The sequence below is a fragment of the Dendropsophus ebraccatus genome, chromosome 15 (genome assembly GCF_027789765.1).
Source record: "Dendropsophus ebraccatus isolate aDenEbr1 chromosome 15, aDenEbr1.pat, whole genome shotgun sequence".
In the NCBI taxonomy this organism is placed as follows: domain Eukaryota; kingdom Metazoa; phylum Chordata; class Amphibia; order Anura; family Hylidae; genus Dendropsophus; species Dendropsophus ebraccatus.
The window spans coordinates 67,813,145-67,834,829 of record NC_091468.1 but is presented as its reverse complement, the minus strand read 5'-3'; the positions used below and the strand labels follow the sequence as shown (position 1 = coordinate 67,834,829).

Sequence of the window (21,685 nt, the reverse complement as noted above, 5' to 3'; positions counted from 1 at the left end):
TTGCCGCGGTCCTCTTCCTACCGGGCCTCTAACTTATGGTGGTTTTACACGGAGCGATAATTCGCCCGATCGCATGATTAACTATTTTGACGAATGTTCACGGAACGAGCTGTGAATTTTTTACGAACGATCAACAACGATTTGAGAACATGTTGAAAGCTCAAAATGAACGATTTCTCGCTCGTCGCTTGATCGTTCGTAGCGTTTACACGGAACAATTATCGCTCAAATGCGATCGTTATCGTGCAAAAACGAACGATAATCGTTCCGTGTAAAAGGACCATTACTGGGCAGTAAGTGGCATCACTAAACGTCATACGAACCAAGACGATGAGGGTATCTGCAGAGAGTGAGTGTCGGGAAAAACACCAGCGGCAGTGGGTCAAGCATTGCAACTTTATATTTTTTTTTATTAATTTCACTTAAAATTAAAATTAAAATTAAAAAATTAAAAAATAAATAAATACTGGCTATGATGTCACTTTCGGGTCTATTCTTGAATTTCCATTTACTCTTCGCATCACACTTTTCATCTAGTGTGGACATTTACATGCATGAAGAACGCAATGAAAGGTGTTGCTTGATGTACCAAAAAAAAAATAAAAAATTTAATTGGTAAAACTTTGCATTGTACACAACATTTTGCTTTTTTTTTTTTTTTACATTTGAATCCTTTCTTTTGGAATGGATTTTTTTCTGTCCTCTATGAAAACCATATACCCACGTATACTAATCCATTCTCTCAGCGTGTTTCCATGTTACTGATCTAAGCATATGGCAACCCTATGCAGTGAAGTGCAGCATGTCTCTCTCTGCGACCATTATCCCGGCATTATTCCTTGGTTGCATGACTACAATACATCTCCTCCCATTTAGCGGATATGTTGTCAGTTGTCATTTGACAATAAGCTGCATATTTTCTCGGCAACCTCTAGGAGACGAGACCTGATAATGCTGTTTTCACATGACAGGCCCGGAGTTGCCATGGGGATGCTTATTTCTCACAATCTAATTGAAACCATAAACAAGTATTTAGTGCCGGCAAAAGCACGACTAGAATACGATTCCGATTCCAATAGTAAGGCAGCCGCGCCAGCCAAACAGCTGGGTTGTTACATAGGTAAAATGAGTGACATCACTAATAATTTCAAATAGTACAATATGCTACCGGTATCATTACTGTGTATCCAAATCAATTGTTTATAAGGCTGGGTCCACACTAAGTTTTTTTTCATTGGAAAAAAACGTATGTATGTGTATGCATCCATTTTTTCATTGAATAATATTATTTTAAAAAAACGGATCAAAACAGATCCGCTTTAACGTACACAAAAATGTAGTCTACCTCATTTTTGTGTCTGTTAAAAAAAAAAGGGTCTTTTTTTTATTTTTATAATGGAGTTCAATGGAAAAACGTATCAAAACTGATGCACACACATGAATCAGTTTTTTGCAAAAAACGGATTGCAAAGGTGTAGTGTGAACCCAGCCTAAGGGCCCTATTCCACCAGACGATTATCGTTCAGATTATCGTTAAATCATTCGAATCTACACAATAATCATTCGGTTGAAATGCAGTTAACAATTAACGACCGAACGAGAAATTGTTGATCGCTTTATAAGACCTGGACCTATTTTTATCGTTGCTCGTTCGCAAAACGTTCGCATTGAATAAGACGTCATTCGGTCGTTTGCAATAGATACGAACGCAATAGCGAATAAATAACCAAGAAAAAAACGATCATACGCAATTACGATCATAAGTAACGATTATCGTTCCATGGAAATGAGTGAACGTTTTCAGGTCTTTCGCAATAGTGGTCGTTTGAGATCGTTAACGATTATGCAAACGATAATCGTCCGGTGGAATAGGGCCCTTAGTCTAAAATAACAGGCATAAAAAGAGCATAGAGAGCAATATCAAAGTGAATAGAAAGCATACGCAGACATGAACCACTAAGCACTCAAGTAAATAGCTGAATAAAAGCTAGTAGACAGCTGATGGCAATACAGAGCCTGTGAATGTAGCAGAGGTCACAAGTCAAAAGCAGGGTTACCAAGTCATTTAGAATTGATGGCTACTCTCGGGATAGATCGTGGGGGTCCAACTCGGCTTCTGGTACGTGTTATCCCTGCAGGAAGTCCAGAGGGCTGTGTGTAAGATGTTGTGGTCTGATGTCAGTATTAGTTCTAAAGCTCTGGGAGGCCTGTATATTACTGTATAGGCTCAGCACAAATTTATAGGGTCTGCATTCATTTTGGACTGTTATATATATTAAATATGTAAACTTAACATTAACAGTGAAAAGCCACACACATTACGGGAAAGAAAAAAAAAAAAAAAAAAGTTGCTTAAAGGGGTAAGGGGGGTACTCCAGAGAGGTCACAGAAACTTATACAGATTTGTAAATAACTTAATATAAAAATCTTTTGCTGCAGGAAGTAATGTATTCTTCCCAATCTAACATGATGCTCTCTGCTGCCACCTCTGTCCATGTCAGGAACTGTCCAGAGCAGGAGAGGTTTTCTATGGGGATTTGCTGCTGCTCTGGACAGTTCCTGACATGGACAGAGGTGGCCGCAGAGAAGAATACACCACTTCCTGCAGGACATACAGCAGCTGAAAAGTACTGGAAGACTGGAGATTTTTGAACAGAATTAACAAATCAAATTAACAAATTCTGGCACCAGTTAAATGAAAAACTAAGACTATTTGGCATGTGCTGGTGTCACAGAAAGCAATGGCAGATAAAAAGATATTCTGGCAGTAAAACAAATGGTATTTAATTGTATATTTTAGAGCTGTGATTGATGTTCTGGCACTGAACCCCATCTGCACTGGCTGGATGGTGCCAAAAAAACAGCAACAGATAAATATCCCTCTGAAGTCCATAACGCAATCCACTCATGCAGCGAACTAAAGAAACATGGAAAAAGCAAATAAAAAAGGGAGAAGTATATGTACAGTGTGTTGTCTGGTGTGACCCTCCAAAGCCATATGCTGAAAGGGAAAAACAAGACACTAAATAAAAAGATATTTTTTCCCCAATTGCATTAATTTTTTTCTAAATATCCCCAAAAGTCGAAAATTTGCTTTGATGCATACTTTTGCACATAACCAGGAGAGGTCACTTTGGGAAGGTTCTAAAGTTTTGGGATTGTACAACATCTGTAGGGAGAATATGAGGCCAGAAAACCAGCAACACATGAACAGCCCTCCCAAATGTATAAAGCGCTCTGGTCAATTTAGGCCTTGCCAGGCTGTCACCTACACAAGGAGCATCCGGGGTCACCAGTAAGGGGCCTTTTACACATACAGATATCTGACAGATTATTGAAGCCAAAGCTAGGAACAGACTATAAACAGAGAACAGGTCACGAAGGGAAGACTGAGATTTCTCTGCTTTTCAAATCAATTCCTGGCTTTGGCTTCAGGACTATAAGACCATAAGCTTTCAAAAATGCTTTGTCTCAAACTCTTAAACTAAATCCAAGAGCATTTATCCTGTCAATAAAGAAGACAGTCTTATTAAAGCAGTAAATATGTCTTCTAATTGCACAAAGGTTTTTTTTCTTTCAAATCAACTAGTGTCTAAAAGTTATGAGTCTTTCCATACTTATCAGCTGCTGTATGTCCTGCAGGAAGTAGTGTTTTCTTTCCAGTGTGACACAGTGCTCTCTGCTGCCACCTCTGTCCATGTCAGGAACTGTCCAGAGCAGGAGAGGTTTTCTATGGGGATTTGTCGCTGCTCTGGACAGTTCCTGACATGGACAGAGGTGGCAGCAGAGAGCACTGTTTCAGGCTGGGAATAAAACATGCAGAACATACAGCAGCTGATAAGTATGGAAAGACTTTAGATTTTTTTTAATAGAAGTAAATTAGAAATCTATAAAATGTTCTAAAACCAGGTAATAATAATAAAAACAGCTGTGAAATGGGGATTTGGGGAGTAAAGCTCAGATTTTCATTTCTAGAAGAAAAGTTCCATAAAAGCTGTGATGTGCCGCAATCCAATCACTTTTGGTTACACTGACACGTACGCACGGTGTCCTTTGCACTGGGGATTTGATGGTACAGGTTTTGATGCTGCAGATTTCAGCTATTTATATTGGTTAAATTAGCACCAGATAAGAGGAGGTTGTGAGAGGAGCAGAAGGCGGCTAAAACCTTCTGCTCCCCGGAGCGTGTCTCCCTGTAATTCTATGTCTGTGTCTTCCTGGAAGGGTAAGTGTGTGTGATGATCATTGCATGCAGGAGTGGCTTTAGCCGCCTTCTCCCCGAACAACCCCTTTAAGTAACCCTACAAAACCCACAACCCTCCGCCCCTCCCCCCCGGCTGTGATGTCATCCCCCCTGCAGGCTGCCATATTTTACAGTTTGCTGGACTTCTCACTTTTTTTTCCGCTGTATATAGTGCAGCACAGGCGATAATAAATATAATATATTGGCTATTAGGTATGCCTTGTATATGCTTTAGTTATGGGTTGTCTGCCATCTTGATTCCTGCTTTTATCTCCTAGTTCAGCACTGCATATTACTTAGTTATGATCCCGGGGGTCGGACCTCAGGGGATATAGCAGTGAACCTGCACGGGCGATCCCCTGCACAGGCGACTACCCTGCCGTGTAGGGATCAGCAGCACTGCTCCATTCACTCTTCCTGTAGTCACCACCAGGGTATACAGTGACGGGAACAGGCCTCTTCTATTGCCATACTCAGCTTGGGTATAAAGTGATAGTATAACCTAATGACAGAAATACTAATAGCCGCCTTCCATCTACCAGTCTCTGCTTACTTCTGCATGTCGTGTGACTCTGCCGTCAGGATAAGGAGAGAAGCAGAGGTGAATATAGGAGTGTGTGAGACCAGTGAGACTAGTACTTCATCATCAGACCCACTGCCCTCCGTCATGACTGACTGATGGTCTAATAGTAATGAGGAGGGTAAATGAATCATTCTGTGAATCACAATGTTGTAAGTAATTACAATGCCCTGACATCAGTGAAGGTTAAACCACTTAACATGCGCACACACAGTGTGTATATATCCGTATAGAGCAATGCAACAATCTATATTAATCATACGGCTCATCCATTATTCATCTATCCACAAAGCCAGAGATTTACCTGGTTAAAGAGTTTAGTTCAGACATAAAGGTCACCCTCATTCCTAGAAATTAGTCCTATTATAAGCGGAGAGTAAGGTAAGAACTGCATTGTGCACGTAATACTAAGGGCTGTATCCAATATTCTGGATAAGGGAGTGCAGATCTGCTAGACCGGCGCTCACTTACTGAGCCTTACACTGCTCTGCTCGATAATCGTGCAGCAACGCGTGCGTGTGTGTATATGTGTATGTATGTATGTATGTGTGTGTGTATATGTATATATATATATATATATATATATATATATATATATATATATATATATATATACATACATACATATACACTCACCGGCCACTTTATTAGGTACACCTGTCCAACTGCACGTTACCACTTAATTTCTAATCAGCCAATCACATGGCGGCAACTCAGTGCATTTAGGCATGTAGACAAGGTCAAGACAATCTCCTGCAGTTCAAACCGAGCATCAGTATGGGGAAGAAAGGTGATTTGAGTGCCTTTGAATGTGGCATGGTTGTTGGTGCCAGAAGGGCTGGTCTGAGTATTTCAGAAACTGCTGATCTACTAGGATTTACATCTCTAGGGTTTACAGAGAATGGTCCGAAAAAGAAAAAACATCCAGTGAGCGGCAGTTCTGTGGGCGGAAATGCCTTGTTGATGTCAGAGGTCAGAGGAGAATGGGCAGACTGGTTCCAGCTGATAGAAAGGCAACAGTGACTTAAATAGCCAACCGTTACAACCAAGGTAGGCAGAAGAGCATCTCTGAACGCACAGTACGGCCAACTCTGAGGCAGATGGGCTACAGCAGCAGAAGACCACACCGGGGGCCACTCCTTTCAGCTAAGAACAGGAAACTGAGGCTACAATTTGCACAAGCTCATCGAAATTGGACAGTAGAAGATTGGAAAAACGTTGCCTGGTCTGATGAGTCTCGATTTCTGCTGCGACATTCGGATGGTAGGGTCAGAATTCGGCGTCAACAACATGAAAGCATGGATCCATCCTGCCTTGTATCAACGGTTCAGGCTGGTGGTGGTGGTGTCATGATGTGGGGAATATTTTCTTGGCACTCTTTGGGCCCCTTGGTACCAATTGAGCATCGTTACAACGCCACAGCCTACCTGAGTATTGTTGCTGACCATGTCCATCTCTTTATGACCACAATGGACCCAACATCTGATGGCTACTTTCAGCAGGATAATGCGCCATGTCATAAAGCTAGAATCATCTCAGACTGGTTTCTTGAACATGACAATGAGTTTACTGTACTCCAATGGCCTCCACAGTCACCAGATCTCAATCCAATAGAGCATCTTTGGGATGTGGTGGAACGGGAGATTCGCCTCATGGATGTGCAGCCGACAAATCTGCGGCAACTGTGTGATGTCATCATGTCAATATGGACCAAAATCTCTGAGGAAGCTTCCAGCACCTTGTTGTATCTATGCCACCAAGAATTGAGGCAGTTCTGAAGGCAAAAGGGGGTCCAACCCGTTACTAGCATGGTGTACCTAATAAAGTGGCGTGTGTGTGTGTGTATATATATATATATATATATATATATACACATATACATACACACATATGTATATCTATCTCATTCGCAATGTCCGTGCAGCCCTTACCGTGGCACGGCTTCATTCCGGTCCCACGGTGCCGTTCAAATCCAGCTCGGCTCACGTCCGCCTCAGCTGCGACTCCTCTTCAGTCTCCTGTGATTGAACGCCGGAAGTAACGCGCTTCCATAAAGAATGCATTGAAGCGTGGGCCTTCCAGCGTTCAACCCCAGGAGACAGAAGAGGAGCCACAGCTGAGGCGGACGTGAGCGCACGCCGTATTTGAACGTCATATTAAATGGTGAAATAGTAAATGTTACCTGCTGACGCTTCCAGTATCCTTCTCTGGCCCGGTCTATGAAGTGACAGGCTGCTCAGCCAATGTCTGGTCGTGGGGCTTTCCTGTCTCGGCCAGTGATTGGCTGAGCGCCCTGTCACTTCACAGATGGGGCGATAAGTGTCTGAGGTGGCTGTGGGTAGTAGGGGGAACAACACCGGGAGCATGGACAGGTATGTACAGTATTATGTTTATGTTTAGTTTTTTTTACACTCATCAGCTGTCGGCCGCGTATCGCTATTACACGTAGTGATGTGTTGTTGGCGGCTTATTACTTTTTTTATTTTTTTTATTTTAGGTAGGATGAAAGGACACAGTGAGCTGATTATAGCTGATCGTTGTCTTCATTACACGGCCCTGATTCGGCAGTTTATCGCACCGTGTAATAGTCCCCCTAAGGCCGTGTTCACACATGCATTAACACAATGAAAATGCAGTGTTAAAAATTCTTTGTTGCCATACAGCTGTCCTATATTGCTTTACACAATGATGCTCCAACGTGTGTGAATATATCCTAAAGACGGTGTCAACTTGACTTCGGCTGCAGTCGGTTAAATTGTTACTAGCTGTGCGGTTCCGCAGTTTACTTTCAGTTATGAAGCGGAGGTCATATCATGCTGACTTAGCGGCCTAGCTATAAGAGATTGTGTCCTCACACACCTTAGAATGCATACAGCCAATACCACTCCTCCGTCCATGTCCAATAGCTGGCAATCCGGGCAACATTGCACGGCCGCATGTGTTTCTAGGCATAGGAGGACATGGGCATAGTCAGCTGTTACACCCCCCCCCCCATAACAGTTCACATGTGTCAGCGGATCATAAAGAGGATAGACTTGTAGGGTATGTGCAAAATCTCCATTATCAGAAAAGGTCGGCGGAACACACACAGCAGAAAGTGCCACATAGCCTCAGATTTACCTCTACTCGCTGGAGCTAACGTGTGTCCTGGATTTCCAACATGTTTTCTGTGCAAAAATAAGGTGACACGTCGCTTATTCCAGTGTATTTGAAATTTCAAATTCGGTGTGCACTACAGCACAGAACAAAACATTAAAGATCCATCCAGGGGTTCTCTGGTAATTTTTTTTTTTACTCCCAAATAAGTTTTTATCAAAAAGTAATAAAGATTTGTAAATTACTTCTACTTAAAAATCTCCAGTCTTCCACTACGTATCAGCTGCTGTATGTCCTGCAGGAAGTGGTGTATGCTTTCCAGTCTGACACAGTGCTCTGTGCTGCCACCTAAAGAGAATAATTTTTTTTTTGTCCTGGCGTCGCTAGGGGAGTTAAGACGAGGGGCCGCGCGATGGTCCCGCTCTGAACCGCCGCGATCCCGAATGCTTTATGCAGCCCGGGACCGCGGCTATTAGCGGGCACGGCGATCAGACCATGCCCACTAATTAGCTTTTCGAATACAGCTGACAAAGTTGACAGCTGCATTTAAAAAGCAGCTTTTCCCCATCCCTGGTGTCTAGTGGGGGGGGGACACAATAAAAAAGCGATCAAAAAGTCACATATGTGCAATCAAGGTACCAATAGAAAGAACACATCATGGCGCAAAAAATGTCACCTCACACAGCCCCATAGACCAAAGGATAAAAGCGTTATAAGCCTGGGAATAGAGCGATTTTAAACGGTTTTAGTGAACGGCGTAAAAACAAAACTCCCTAAATTAAACAAAAAAAATTAAAAATGTTTTTTTCAATTTCACCACACATTGAATTTTTTTCTGGTTTTACAGTGTACTTTATGGAAAAATTCAGCCTGTCATCGCAAAGTACAATTAGTGGCGCAAAAAATAATTCAAACTTCTATGGCCTTTTAAGCACAAGGAGGAAAAAGTAAAAAAAAAACGCAAAAATTGAAATTGGCCCGGTCCTCTAAGGGTTAAAACAAATCTTTCACCACTCCTGGCATGTCTAAGTTAATGGATTCACAATGAAATAACAATTCTGTCATTTTTTTTTAGGTAACTGTATTCCGCCATTCTGCTATTATACTTCATGAATAATTATGAATACACTGACCTCTGGTTTCCACTACTCACCTGTGTCATGGTGGTGCGTGTGCTTGCCTAGACTAAAGGCCCTATTACATGGAGCGACAATCAAGCGAGATTTACATGAGACTAAGACTACTATTACGGCAAGCGATTTTTTGACTAGTAACGATTAACAATCTCACGAAACAATTATCGTTTAAATCCGAACAATCTAACGATTTTTCGAACGATGAGTGCCCTGTGTAATACGGTCCCTAAGATCTGTGTTAAATGGTCAAGGTCAGGGATTTAAAGGAAACGTGTGAAGAAACATGGCAGTAACAGACCGGATAGTGACAGTGATAGAATTGCTAACAGCGCACGCAGTTGGATACTTAGGCGGCAGTAAAGGAAAGAAAGTTCAAGTAAATCCCAACTTCAATTGTTTGTTTTTACTAGGAGTACAGAAAGGAACGTCTGCTCACCCAAGTGTTAATGTTCTTAAGGCTCGCTGCTGGTAAAGTACACACTGTCATGTTTGTGTGCGTCCCAGCCGATTTACAAACACAATAGTCCTGTATTTGTCTAATGTGCGTGCAAGGTCAGGCTGGAGAGCTGCTGCATTCAGATGAGCAGGTTATCATTTAGAGCCTTCCTCTACCATGACGCTGCAGGAAGTGCCAAGCCGCACATAGCATGGTGTCCGGGAGATGAAGAGACAGAAAGCTGTGTGATGATGATGAAGATGATGATGATGAAAAGGTACAGCTGTTATTGACAAGTGCAGCAGCAGCACATTAAAGATTAATCCAATACGTTACATAAAAGCAGCAGGACGGCGTCCTATCCACTCTAATGGAAGAGTCACCAGAGAAACACAATGCACAGAACCGAATATATTATGGTGTAGAATAAAGAACCCCATGCTAAAGTAAACGTTACAGAACCAGTCTATTCATCTATAGGAATATCTGTATGTAAAGCATTATAAATAATATAACACACCTGCACGCAGAACATCCTCTCGCTCTCTGGCATTTTGTTTTCAATTTAATTCAGTGCAAACTTGGTCACCTACGGTATAGCTTTTTTGTATGTCCCGCCCACTTCTTATATATACAGTGGTATCTTGGTTGAAGAGTAACTCTGTTTAAGAGCGTTTTGGTTTAAGAGCTCAGAGTTTTTCAAAATTGTGACTTGGTGTAAGAGCATTGCTTTGGTTTAAGAGCTCCCTGTACTGGGTGGGAGGGGGAGTGGGGGAGGGGCATGGTCTGCATAGCGGGGTCTACAGCCCTGTACTCTGACCCAGGAAGTCTCCCTCACCTCCCAAATCATAGCAGATCCACTTCAGGCTGAGGCTTACATCCGGGGACAGGACTGTGGGGGTAATCTCTTTATAGCTGTAACCCTTCTCTCCCCGGACAGAGAGCTGCTATACTGTGCCCACATCTGCCCTGCTCATTCCTTCCTGCTCCCTGCAGTCTCTGTCCGCCCTTGTGTTTCCCATCCTCTCCATTACTGTACAGTAAATTATTATCACATATTCTGCTGTTTCTGAATGTTTGTTTCACATGTTATTCAGAATAATAAATTATTTTTGGGGTGTGGAACCAATTGTCTGCATTTCTATGATTTCTTATGGGAAAATTTGCTTTGGTATAAGAGTGGATTTGGATTACAAGCGCGGTCCTGGAACGTATTATGTTCCTAATCCAAGGCACCGCTGTAATTATACGGTAATGCCTGGACACCTGTAACACAACTCCAGGCTGCTTTGCATTAAGTGACTGCTAAGCTCTGCCTCTCATAGCGAAATTATAATCTACATAGCAACATTTCTTTTGTTTGTGTCAGTCTATAACAAATTATCTGCACGTGCCTAAATGTTAAAGGGGTTCTCTGACATCAGGTTAAAAAAATAAGGGGTCCAGTCTGTTGCAGGCATTGCACGTCCGTGTTCCGTGCATAACACAGAACGTGTGAATGCAACCTCAGTTCTGTTCTTGCTGGATGAGCAGTTGCTCGGTAATACTATTTCCCTCCCACAGCACTCCTGCCAGTTCTCTATTCAAAGCTGTTGCAGAACATCTCATTTCAATGCAGACTATTGCACAGTGAGATTGCAGCACAAGGCAACATGCTGTAAACACACCTCACTCCCCCTAAATGTTCCTGTATCAATATATATGTATCTGTGTATATGAAATGGAGGATAGTGATGGGGGCTTGAGGGGCTGGTAGGAGAGGGTGACATCAATCTGAGGAGTGAGGGCACAGAATTCAGCCTAGCCTCCTATGACATTGAATGATGATTTATTGTTTACTGGGAAAAGGAGGAGTCGGGGAGCTGTAGACAATAGACATTTTGTAGTTTTTCTATATTCATGTCAGGAGCGAATCACGCTCAAACTAATACTATTACTGATAACACTATATTAGTGACATGAGGAATAATTTAATATAACTACTTTTTTTTTTTATGTATGACTAAAAAAATTTAAAAAAAAAAGTTTCCCATATGAAATGTTTAAAAACACCCAATTTTTCTAAATTTTTATAAATAAAAAAAAAATAAATAAAATATATTTGATATGACCGGGTGCAGAATCGTCCCCACTATTAAATTATCGAATTCCTGATCTTGCATAGTAAATGGCATAAGCTCAATGACAAAAATTGCAGACTTTCGGTCACATCCCATCCAGACAAATAAGAAAAAATAAAGTTATCAAAAAGTCACTTATAGGCAAACAAGACACCAATACAAAGTACAGATCATGGCGCAATAATTGCCACCTCAAGTGGCCTCATAGATAAAAAATAAATGTGTTATAAGGATGGTAACAGAGCAATTCGCAGCATATTTTATGGAGAAACTAAGCCTGTCGCTGCACAGTAGAATTGGTCTCTCAAAAATAAAGATTCACGTCAGTCTGTAGGTGAATAAATGCAAGTGCTATGGGCTTATTGAACACGAGGAAGGAAAGACTTAAGTGCAAAAACAAAAATGAGCCCGGTCCTGAAGGGGTTAGGCAAACAGGTTGTCCATATGGAGCGAAGATAAGAAGTTGTAAAAGATAACCATGCCTTACCATGTGGTACGATTGTCTGTATGGGCTTGGCAGGAGAGCGTACATTCCATATGGTCAGGGTACCATCTGAATGGCTGCAGATGAACTGCTTTCCTTCGTGGTGCCAAGCGACAGAATGGATCGCCTAAAAGTCAAACATGAACAATAATGAAATTCAGGCATCTATGAATATCTAGTGAGGTGTGTGCGTCTATGTAAACAAGACTAGGGTTTACATGTTATTTGATTCTTGATACACAGCATTAGATTCACTTTGAATGTGGTAAACAAATCTATACAGTAATCAGGTGCAGCTCACTACAACCTTAGGCCATGTTCAGACCTTGTAAGAGACCTGGCCGGGTCAGGGAACGGCCGGTCTCAGAAAAGATGCGCGCCCGCATGAGAACTCCCCACTGCACACTATAGAGCATATGGCCGGAGCTGCTTGCTCCATAGTGAGCACTGACAGGGTTTATTGAATAGCGGCCGCAGAAAACTGACATGTTAGTCTCTCGCGGCGCCGCTAGGCTGGAGCGTATACTATGTGTATACACTCCGGCCAGGATTCCATAGGCGGCAACGTCATGTATATTTTCATATTAATCACAGCCTTTGTTGCACTCTGCAACAACGGACATAGTTTTATGAAAATATACGTAGTGTGAACATAGCCTTAGGGTGCATCGTCGGAAATCGAGAGTGGAATCCGTGCCACAGACGCCGCTCGGAATTCCACCTACCTCAGTGTCTCAATGTTAAGAATAAGGTGCCTTCGCTCTCTGCTGAAAGTAGTGACACGTCACTGCTCCAATATATAAGGAAAGGTTGGCAGAAGACCTTTATAGCAAGACACAACATAACTGTATATGAAGTAGAGGCCCTGTAAAGGGGGAGTTCACCATGAATGTTTTCTTTCAAATCAACTAGTGCCGGAGATTTGTAATTTACTTCTATTAAAAAATCTCAAGTATTGCAATACTAATCAGCTGCTGTATGCTCTGCAGGAAATGGTGTATTGTTTCCAGTCTGACACAGTGCTCTCTGCTGCCACCTCTGTCCATGGCAGGAACTGTTTAGAACAATACCACACCCCCTTTGAAAATGTCTGCTTTCCAGAATAGAAAGCATACCACTTCCTGCATGACATTCAGCAGCTGGGAAGTACTGGAAGACTTGAGATTTTTTTTTTATAGAAGTAAATGACAAATCATCAGTTGATTTGAAAGAATTTTTTTTGTTTTTTTTGTTGAACTATCACTTTAAATAGAGGAGCGGCCCGGGATGAGTGTCTCTTAGTTGTATGCCCACTGATACAAATAGAAATGTTGTTAATCCTGTAAGAGAACGGTGATGAGTGTAACATTATGTGACAGCTACGTCTGCTATTACACAGATTACCTTTATGTCAGCACCACAAGCGTACATATGCAGTCAGTCTACATATTAGTGGAGAATCCGGGATAGGGAAGCACTATCATATGATTGTTTAAACCCACAAAGCGTAAGAAACCCAAGGCCTGTAATGCTTGCCCCAGCTTATCCGGCCCCCACCATAGGCAGAAGCCTCCACATTCTGCAATCTAAAGATTTATTTCACATTAGTAGCAGCAATAAAACCGAGTGGGATTAAACCATCTGTGGAAATTGTAGTAATAGTTTCCCATGTAGAGTAGGAGACGTCAGTCAGTAGGGAGTGGGCTAATGACAGATGTACGCGGAGTTCCCTCACATGACCTCTATATACCGTTACTTAACAGACGGAGTATTAGCTGCCAGATGTTAATCCTCCAATTGGCATTTTCTGCTTAAAGAGGTTATCTTCTAAGCAGTAAGTATTCTGTGCTAAGACTGGATACACTGCATGATAGCCCCGGCTCCTAGCGAACGCTGCTCCCGCAATCCCGGACAATGGCAATTGTTACTATTCCACTCACAGCACTGACACACATCTGGCCAACAGTGACGACTGCCAAAACTGATGGAGTCTGACACAATTAGTCTACTACTACTTATACTGGGACCAAAGCCTTCTTAAAGGGGAACTGCAGCAAAAATAAAATTCCTTCATAAATAGATGTTACTTTTATTACAAAATCTCCAGCCTTCCAGTACTCATCAGCTGCTGTATGTACTGCAGGAAGTGGTGTATTCTCTCCAGTCTGACACAGTGCTCTCTGCTGCCACCTCTGTCCATGTCAGGAACTGTCCAGAGCAGCAGCAAATCCCCATAGAAAACCTCTCCTGCTCTGGACAGTTCCTGACATGGACAGAGGTGGCAGCAGAGAGCACAGTGTCAGACTAGAGAGAATACACCACTTCATGCAAGACATACAGCAGCTTATAAGTACTGGAAGAGTGGACATTTTAAAATAGAAGTCATTTACAAATCTATATAAGTTTCAGACTCCAGTTGATTTTAAAGAAAACATTATGTAGGAGTACCCCTTTATAAGGACTTTAACTCAATTACATGTATTATGTTTATGTTTTTTTTTTTAAATCTTTTTTTTATTGTTTAAAATGTTGTACTATTGACTTGCAGCTGGCATAAGCTGGCATGCCCTGTGAACTATGTAGTGTATTTCTTAGTATGGGGTTTGTGAGTATTTCTGTGTGGCACACATGTATTGTGCACAAAAATACAAAAAAGTTATAAAGAGAGTCTTGGTCTCTGTTCACATATGCTATGTTGGAATCCTACTTTTTGTCGGTAATTATGGTCCTATACGTTTCTATAGCTTTATTCACAAATCCATAATATTAAAAGTCTATGGGAGCGTATGTGATTTCCCTATGTTACGGAGGAAACATTCACAAAAACACATATGGAACTCTGACATCACAAGCGTGGAGCCATTTTAACATGCAAGTCCCCACTTTGTGTACGGACCTGCAAAAAAATATGGATGTATTATGGATGCAGCGTTGCAGATGATGAAAAATTGCACACATAATATGGTCGCCTACGTTCTGTGGGCTGCCTGAAGCTGCAGACCTGTAACCACAGCCGGGCTATGGAAGCACAACCATAGGTTGTCTGCAATTTAATAGAGAAAAGTGATCCAGGGATCTTGGCCCTATAACATGTACATTATGTGTGAACAGGGCCCTTTAAATAAATGGGTGCGTAGTGTGAACAGACCACGGAGTGGGAATGAGGCCTGTGTGTCAAAGTTGTTTCAGAAGCTCTTTGGTGCTCCAATATATGTGCGGCCGGGGAGTTCAGGACAGAAGGGATAGCTGCATATTACACAACGGTATTACAAGCGGAGACTGAGGAAACAGAATCTTACAAATTCATTACACACATCTAAGCATATAAAAAGGAACAGTAGAAGCGTCAAGTATGCCGACATCTGAAACTGGACAATGTAACCTGCAGATGTGTCAGTCTAAATTGTTATATATATTTTTATTTATTTTAATAGATTTATAACGCCAAACATTGTGACAAGATAACAATGACAATACCTCATCGTAGGTGTATCTGTAGTCCGCTCTCTTCGACTTGAGGTCCCATAATACTACTGTTCCAGACTCATAACCGATTAGCAGCTAAAAGACAAAACTGGAATGTTAGAGATTTTACTGAAATCCCCCGGGCGTACAGATGATTTTCTTTATTACATTTTATTAAAGAGTATGACAGGTGAGGTTTTCATTATTTTTATTTCCTGAAAAGACCCCCTCCCCCAAAACTTGGCAAGAACATATCCTCTGCATTCGGTGACCATGAGACACAGAGCGCTGTGTTCATCACCGGCTTCTGACCAAATTATCACAATGTGCACAATCGTATCATTGAAGAGCAGATGTTCACATTACATCATGAAAGACTCTAATTTGTTGTCAGTGGAGAAATGTACGGTTATTTATAGATGATGCCGGCAATGAGGGATATAGATGAACTCGTCTACAATAGAAGGAACTGGTTTGCTTGGCTTAGCCCCGTATTCACCAGCAGACAGATCGGATAAAGAACATTTCTTATTTTTGTAGACTTCAGGAGAATACGACCCGAGTTCCATTACACATGACGCTTCCACACCTCGGCAACAAACTGATGCCAGTGGGAGGAAAGGAGGAGCATATTAGGAGGAGGAGGCAAGTTTGCTAAATTAAACGGGTTATTCAGTGTAAGAAAAACATGGCCACTTTCTACCAGAAACAGCACCGCTCTTGGCTCCAGTTTGGATGCAGGTTTTGCAACTCATTTCCACTGAAGTGAATGGAGCTTGGTTGAAAACCGCACCTGACCTGGAGATTGGAAGAAAGTCACCATGTTTTTTTAGCGCTGGATAACCCCTTTAATGTATTTGCAAAAACATTAAACTTAACAAGCACTACAAGTTTGATGGGGTACTCTGGGAAAAGTTACAAATCAAAGGTGGGCAGAGGGTGGTGGAAACAGAATAGCTATACTTTCCCGTCCTCTTGTCCTTGCAGCGCAGTGTCACCGCTCATGGTCCCTGCCGAGCTTCTGAAGTTCCCAGTTGTGTGATGTCACAGCCCCAATCAGAAATGCTCGTTCAGCCAATCAGTGACTGAGACGGTACATCTCTGCAGTCACTCATTGGTTGAGCTGGTTGTTCCTACGGTGCTGTGTCATGACAAAACGGGAACTCTGGAGACTCAGGAACCCTGCTGGTGACTGTCAGCGGTGGTGCTGTGGGGGTGGGGAATGGGTAAGTATTGCTTCTTTATTGCCTGCACAGGATTTTCACCTTTGCCCGGTGAAATGCTGGGGAAGCCAAGCTAGTTAATCTGCCTTCAGTTAAAGATGAATGACTTGTATAATGTCCCCTGCCTGGGTTCTATGGCCCCGCAAGAGTAAAATGTCACCACCATCACACACTATCATCACTGCAGAAACTCTGCCATAAAGGCCCATACCTCATCCACAAAGTTAAGGCTTCAAAATTTCAGTGAAGCTTCTTCTCTTTCTATTATACAATATGAGGTGTTGTTTAATGTTAAAGCTCAGTGGTTTATATATAATACTTTTTTTTATTACTTCTACATTAACATCTACTTATTAGAAAGCTAGAGAAGTAATGTTGGGGATCCAATCTATGTATAAAGACTATGGAAACATAGTAGCTTACAGGATAGGAAACCTTGGCTCTCCAGCTGTTGCAAAACTACAACTCCCATCATGCCATGCCTGGCTAAAGCTTTGGCTGTCCAGGCATGATGGGAGTTGTAGTTTTGCAACAGCCGGAGAGCCAAGGTTTACTACCCTTGGGATAGGAGAACATATCAACAGAAAGCGACACTCCTATACTGCCCGCAGTTACTGCCCCCGAGATCAGCTCTCAGGGCCACAGCCTTCATAGCTGACATTATGTCGTCTGAGCACTATGCGTTTCATTTACCCCTTGTTGCTAAAAGCAGAATACTTATGTTGCAGATTATGTATGAGAAGTTCAATGGTAAAGGTCATTGAACAAACTCATGACATACATTTTAAGAGGCAGGCTCCACTGCAGTTTTTCAGTTCCGGTCCTGAAACATGCCAGTCAGGAGTGTATTATATTTGGCTGCGGGATAGAATACTTGTTTTTAAGTTATGGCTTTTGCAAAGACTTTGTTCTCTATGTACATTGGCCTTCTGTAATACCCTTGTTCTTCTACATAGAATGACTGCTGTCCAGACAATATAAGCACCCATTTTTTGTTTCCTTTGAAAGCTCAGTGTCCAGACATACGTTCCTAATCGGCCACCCGTACGCAATACGGGCCTATCAGCAGATTAAGTTCGTCTAACCTGCTAACCTGCTAATAGTTCCCTTTTAAATCCTTCACAAGTAATACTTTGTCTGGGTTATATATGAATAAATAGATAATCTGGTGGAATATTTTACAAGTAAACATTATCCCTTACCTTTCCTTCATCCATTGGATTATCACTGATGTGGACAACTGGCCCTGGATGCGATTTGGATGACCTGGACAACAGAAAAGAGATCAAAATGAAGCATAATTATAAAAAGTCTGCATGTCGCCAGTAAAATTAAGGGCAGCTTCACAGGTAGCGAATTTCACGCTCCAAAATCCACTGCAATTCCGGCTGCTGTGAGTTTGAATGGTGTAACATTAATTGCAGCGGAATTATCATTCTGCTGCGAGTATGTGAATGCCGGCCCCTTAACCCGCCACCGCCCAGAGCGTACTTTACTGGTCCATACTCTGGCAGCATCTGAGACTCCTGTAGGTCCTGCCCAGCCAATCAGTGACGGTGGCGGGGCCATGCACTGATTGGCTGAGTTAAGGGGCCGGCATTCACATACTCGCAGCAGAATGATAATTCCGCTGCAATTAATGTTATCCCATTCAAACGCACAGTACAGGGAATCACAGTAGACTTTGCAGTGTGAATTCCGCTGTGATTCGCTATGTGTAAAGCTGCCCTAACATGTGATCGCATCAATATACATTTCTGCCACGATTTCCACAAAATCACAGACTGCTGTGGATTTTAAACTCAGACTTTTTTCTGCTCCTTCTTTATTTCATTTTCCACAGCAGCCACCGCTAATGTACCTGCAAAACCGCTGCAGCTTATCCAAACACAACGTATCTGCCAAGTACACATCCGAAGGCTAGGTTCAAATAAGCAAAATATGGGTATATTCTAAGTTCAGATTACTGCAAGTTTTAGGGCCCTCTTTCACGGGCCGAGCAGGGCCCGAGCAACGATGTAAACAAGCGCCGATCTGCTAGATCGGCGCTCGTTTACTGGGCCTATTCCATGGCCCCGATGATCGTTTAGCGAGGGCTGCAGGGACATAGTTACTGATACGCTTGCAGCATACATTACCTGCAGGGCTTCTCTTCCGCTCTGTCTTCCTCCCTGGGTCCCGCGGCGCAGCATCAGCTTCGGTGCGGCCTGACTGAGCTGTCACACCGCTCAGCCAATCACTGGCCGCGGCGTTCCCGGACAGTGATTGGCTGAGCATCTGACAGCTCAGTCAGGCGGCACCGAAGCTGATGCTGCGCCGCGGGACCCGGGGAGGAAGACAGAGCGGAAGAGAAGCCCTGCAGGTAATGTATGCTGCTCTGCTTGAATCGTCGGTTGCCCCCACTAGCGATGCGCGGGTGGCGAATGATGATTTTAGGTTTGAACCTAAATCAACGATCAGCCGATGACCCGATCATCGGCTGATAATTCTCTCTATTCCACCGAGCGATAATAAGGCTATGTTTCTGTGGATTGGAAACACAGAAAGGCTGCTATGTTCCCACACTGTAATTTAGTAGATGGTCGTCATTCAATGGCAAATAACGGCCGTCATTTCAAAACAATGGCTGTTGCTTTATAATAATGGTAATTATTTGCCATTAAATGGCGGCCATCCACTCAATTTCAGCAGAGTGGGAACATAGCCGTCCGTGCTTCCGATACACTTCTAGATTTGGTTGCAAAAAACAGAGCAAAAATACTGAGTGAACATAGCCTAAAGGGGTATTTCACACAAACAACTTCTGATATGTTGCTGCCCATAGTGAGGCTAACAATTCCTTCCATACTTATTATCTATTCAGTCTCCTTTCCAGAGTTCTCAGCTGCTGCTTTCTGCTGAAGACACCAAAAACTGTCTGAGTGTTTAGTTTAACCCTCTCAACATTACAAAGGGGCTACAAAGTTACAGATAAAGTCTGCCAGGGACTTGTTTACATCGGCCTTCTCGAAAGGAGAGGAGCGGGAGATGAGAGAAAAATCTCATATTCCATGTGTATCCTTCTCTCCTTACATCTCTGAGAGTAGAAGTGGCAGCAGAGAGGGTCCACACTGCCAGGAGCAGTCAGCTACCACAGCTATCTCAGAAGCAGCAAAGAAAAGAAAATAGATACAAAAGGGTCTTCATTTTTTATGAGACAGAACATTTTAACCAAATAAGTGTAAGAGTCTAAAAAACATGGCAGCTTAGGATCTATAAATGCAATTGTTCTTAATGTCTTAATAATAATACAAAGAATGGGTGGTGTGTGTCATAGTCTGTACAGATTATCTGGTATACACTCAGAGCAGTCTGCTATTAAAGTGTCACTGTTGTTTAATCTTTTTTGCAGAAATCATCAATAATTGGGTTTGTTAGCCGTAAAAACTATTTTTATCATGAAAAAGCAGTGGAGCAGTGTGGAGGGAGATGAGGCACCAAAATAGGGCAACAAAGAGTTAAATAACAGCTACATCACCAGGCTATCTTCTCTTAAGTCAGCGCTAACCTCTCTGACCTCTGAATAACTGCTTTCATAAATCTCCCACGGTATAATCGTTCGTTCTCTGCTGGCGACTAATCTCCCTCCCCCCCCCCCCCCCCCCCCCCCCCCCCCCCCTCTCCATAGGTTACACATGGCTCAACTGAAATAAAAGAGTCGAGATTTACTGATAATGAGCAGTGGATGAGAGGGGAGGGGGAGGGGGGGACCTGGGGAAAAGCTTCTTAACTCTAAGTCTATTTGCCTAATAAACCCAATTACAAGGTTTCTTAAAATCGCCTGGACTATCGATTTCTGCAAAAAAACTAAACAAAACACAGTGACACTTTAAAAATGTTGCCAGTGGAGAGAGGTGTATGGTACTGAGGATTGTGTACACGCTGCAGGCGGTCACACGTGCACTTTCGCAACACAAGGAGGTAGAAGGAGAGAAGTTACATTGCTCTTCCTGTTTGGATACATGAGAACGGCCGATACTGAAGCACTGGGAAAACCACCTGTGGTTATGGGAACAATGGACTATTAAGGGTTACACAGAAAGAGGGCATTATAAAACACAGTATACTACACAGCTAAACTGTATAAAGCAATGATAACCAGCATAAAATTATGCTAATAGTCAACTTAGGTTACAGGGATAGTGCAAAGGTAACAAAAGGACAAGAGTAGAATACAGCTGCAGAAATATTGTATTTGAGGAGATCACTAAAGCAACAGCATAAAATACTCATAGCACATTAGAGTAGTACTAGACCTACTGGTGTCTTTTGCAGGGGTCACAATATTCACTTACTGTATAGCGGCAGTAAAGTGCACCAGTGCTGGCATGGGGGCATCATTACTAAGTGGAGGTACTAGAGCAGCACCATGGCTAAAGTGGAGGCATCACTGGCACCAAGTTGGGAAGGAAATTGGAGGCCATCTCGACTATGTGTGGAGGCACTATTACTCTATGGGGAAATTAAAGGGGTGCTGCTGCATGTCCTGCAGGAAGTGGTGTATTGAATCCAGTCTGACACAATTCTCTCTGCTGCCACCTCTGTCCATGTCAGGAACTGAACAGAGCAGGAGAGGTTTTCTATGGGGATTGGCTGCTGCTCTGGACAGTTCCTGACATGGACAGAGGTGGCAGCAGAGAGCACTGTGTCAGACTGGAAAGAAGACACCACTTCCTGCAGGGCATACAGCAGCTGATAAGTATAGGAAGACTTGAGATTTTTAAATAGAAGTAAATTACAAATCTATATAATTTTCTGAAACCAGTTGATTTGAAAGAAAAAGATTTTCACTGGAGTACCCCTTTAAGGATCCCATTATGTTGTTAATTCTTTGCATTTATCAATAATACTGGTTAGAAACCAAACAGCCAAATAGGATAAAAA

At 42.5% G+C, this 21,685-nt stretch overlaps 1 protein-coding gene across 3 annotated transcripts in view; it reads right to left on the bottom strand.

Annotated features, from left to right (window-relative positions):
- Positions 1–21,685, bottom strand: part of STXBP5 (syntaxin binding protein 5) — a 262,474-nt gene that overhangs the window by 94,793 nt on the left and 145,996 nt on the right. For all 3 annotated transcript variants that reach the window (XM_069955279.1, XM_069955281.1, XM_069955282.1), the window contains exons 6-8: positions 17,965–18,028; positions 15,552–15,635; positions 12,099–12,222 (exon numbers count right to left, since the gene is read on the bottom strand). In XM_069955279.1, coding sequence (XP_069811380.1) covers positions 12,099–12,222; positions 15,552–15,635; positions 17,965–18,028 — 272 coding nt within the window. The remainder of the gene's footprint in view (positions 1–12,098; positions 12,223–15,551; positions 15,636–17,964; positions 18,029–21,685) is intronic.